Source organism: Pteropus vampyrus, unplaced genomic scaffold (assembly GCF_000151845.1).
Source record: "Pteropus vampyrus isolate Shadow unplaced genomic scaffold, Pvam_2.0 Scaffold228, whole genome shotgun sequence".
Lineage (NCBI taxonomy): Eukaryota > Metazoa > Chordata > Mammalia > Chiroptera > Pteropodidae > Pteropus > Pteropus vampyrus.
In genome coordinates this window covers 670,304-671,778 of record NW_011889009.1, presented here as the reverse complement: position 1 = coordinate 671,778, position 1,475 = coordinate 670,304, and the positions used below count along the sequence as shown (strand labels likewise).

General features: G+C 42.6%; 1 protein-coding gene and 1 pseudogene across 2 annotated transcripts in view; one reads left to right on the top strand and one right to left on the bottom strand.

Annotated features, from left to right (window-relative positions):
* Positions 1-1,475, top strand: part of VPS35 (VPS35, retromer complex component) — a 27,013-nt gene that overhangs the window by 23,740 nt on the left and 1,798 nt on the right. For both annotated transcript variants that reach the window (XM_011373739.1, XM_011373738.1), the window contains exon 16: positions 544-687. In XM_011373739.1, coding sequence (XP_011372041.1) covers positions 544-687 — 144 coding nt within the window. The remainder of the gene's footprint in view (positions 1-543; positions 688-1,475) is intronic.
* Positions 805-922, bottom strand: LOC111728790 (annotated as a pseudogene).

The following is a 1,475-nucleotide window of genomic DNA, read 5'->3' as shown; positions in this document are numbered from 1 at the left end:
CGCGGACGCCCCGGCCTTCGGCCCCCACCGCCCCGGCCGGGCAGTGGCCGTCAGCGGCGGGGCGGGTCCCACCCCAGCAGAACGGGCGTGGCTCGCCGAGGCTCAGGTGATGGGTGGCGTTTTTTAGTGAGAAAGTTTTTTCAAATTAAGGTGTGCACGCTGGTTTTTTTTTTTTAGACATAATTCTATTGCGCATTTACTAGACTACACGTAAACCTGGCTTTCACATGTACTGAGAAACCAAAAAATCGGTGTGGCTTGCTCTGTGGTGATATTTATTGTGGTGCTTTGGGACCAAATCTGCGATATCTCCTAGGTATGGCTGTGTGTAAATATAAAACGTTTAGCGTGTAAGTATATAAAACAGAGAACATTTATTTTAAAATATAGCTATGTACTTAAGAAATGAAGACGATTTAAATTTGTCATGTCCCTTTAGAACATGAAAGGACCACTGTAGTGTTGTGTTTATTCCCTCGTGTGAGAAGAGACACTTGTGCTTCATTAATCTCTTCGATGCTCCCCCCTCCCCCTTTATTCCAGCTTCACGGAGGCAAGAGGGTAATGGAATGCCTAAAGAAAGCCCTAAAAATAGCCAATCAGTGCATGGACCCCTCTCTACAAGTGCAGCTTTTTATAGAAATCCTGAACAGATACATCTATTTTTATGAGAAGGAGAATGACGCGGTGAGTGAACTAACGAAGCGTCTCCGGGGCACTGTGCTTCCCTTTCCCACTCTTAGATTTGATACGTACAGAAGCTTCGCATTCTGACATTTCTTTTTATGATTTTTTTTTTGTTAACGCCTACGGCACCTGGTGTTCCTAGGTGGTTCCCAACCAGGTACTGACCAGGGCTGACTCTGCTTAGCTTCTGAGATCAGATGGGATCGGGCTCGTTCAGGGTGGCATGGCCATAGGCCTGACATTTTTTTGTTTACAAGAGTCAGAGTTGGGAGAACCCATCTACTGGTCTCTCTTTCTCCCAAATCCTTCTGTCTGTGTAGATGCATCTCTAACAAAAGTACTCTTTGTGTGCAAGGAAGTTCTCATCCTTTTTGCTTAGGAGTAGTTTATAAAAATAGGCTCTGCGTTTAAGAGACAAAGTAATGTACAAATGCTGAACAGTGGACCAAATTGTCATCACGTACAGATTTAGAATAATTCCTAAGTAAACGACAATCATCCTTTTAGCAGAACGGAGTTGGTCAAGATTTGTAGGTTAAATACAATTTCGCTTTTGATCTGGTTCATGACACTCTGCGTTTTTTATTTTTTTGTTCTCGGTAAATAGCCAAAAGTTGTTGGTTAAACCAGGAATCACTTTCTCGCCTTTTTTTTTTTTTTAATAATAATTCTGGGAATTGATGAGAGTAGTGTACGCTCCTCAGAACATTTTTATTGAATTGACCTTTACTTTTCGTAGTACACGCTTGACCGTGAAATTGTGCGTATTTTTTTGTAGGTCACGATTC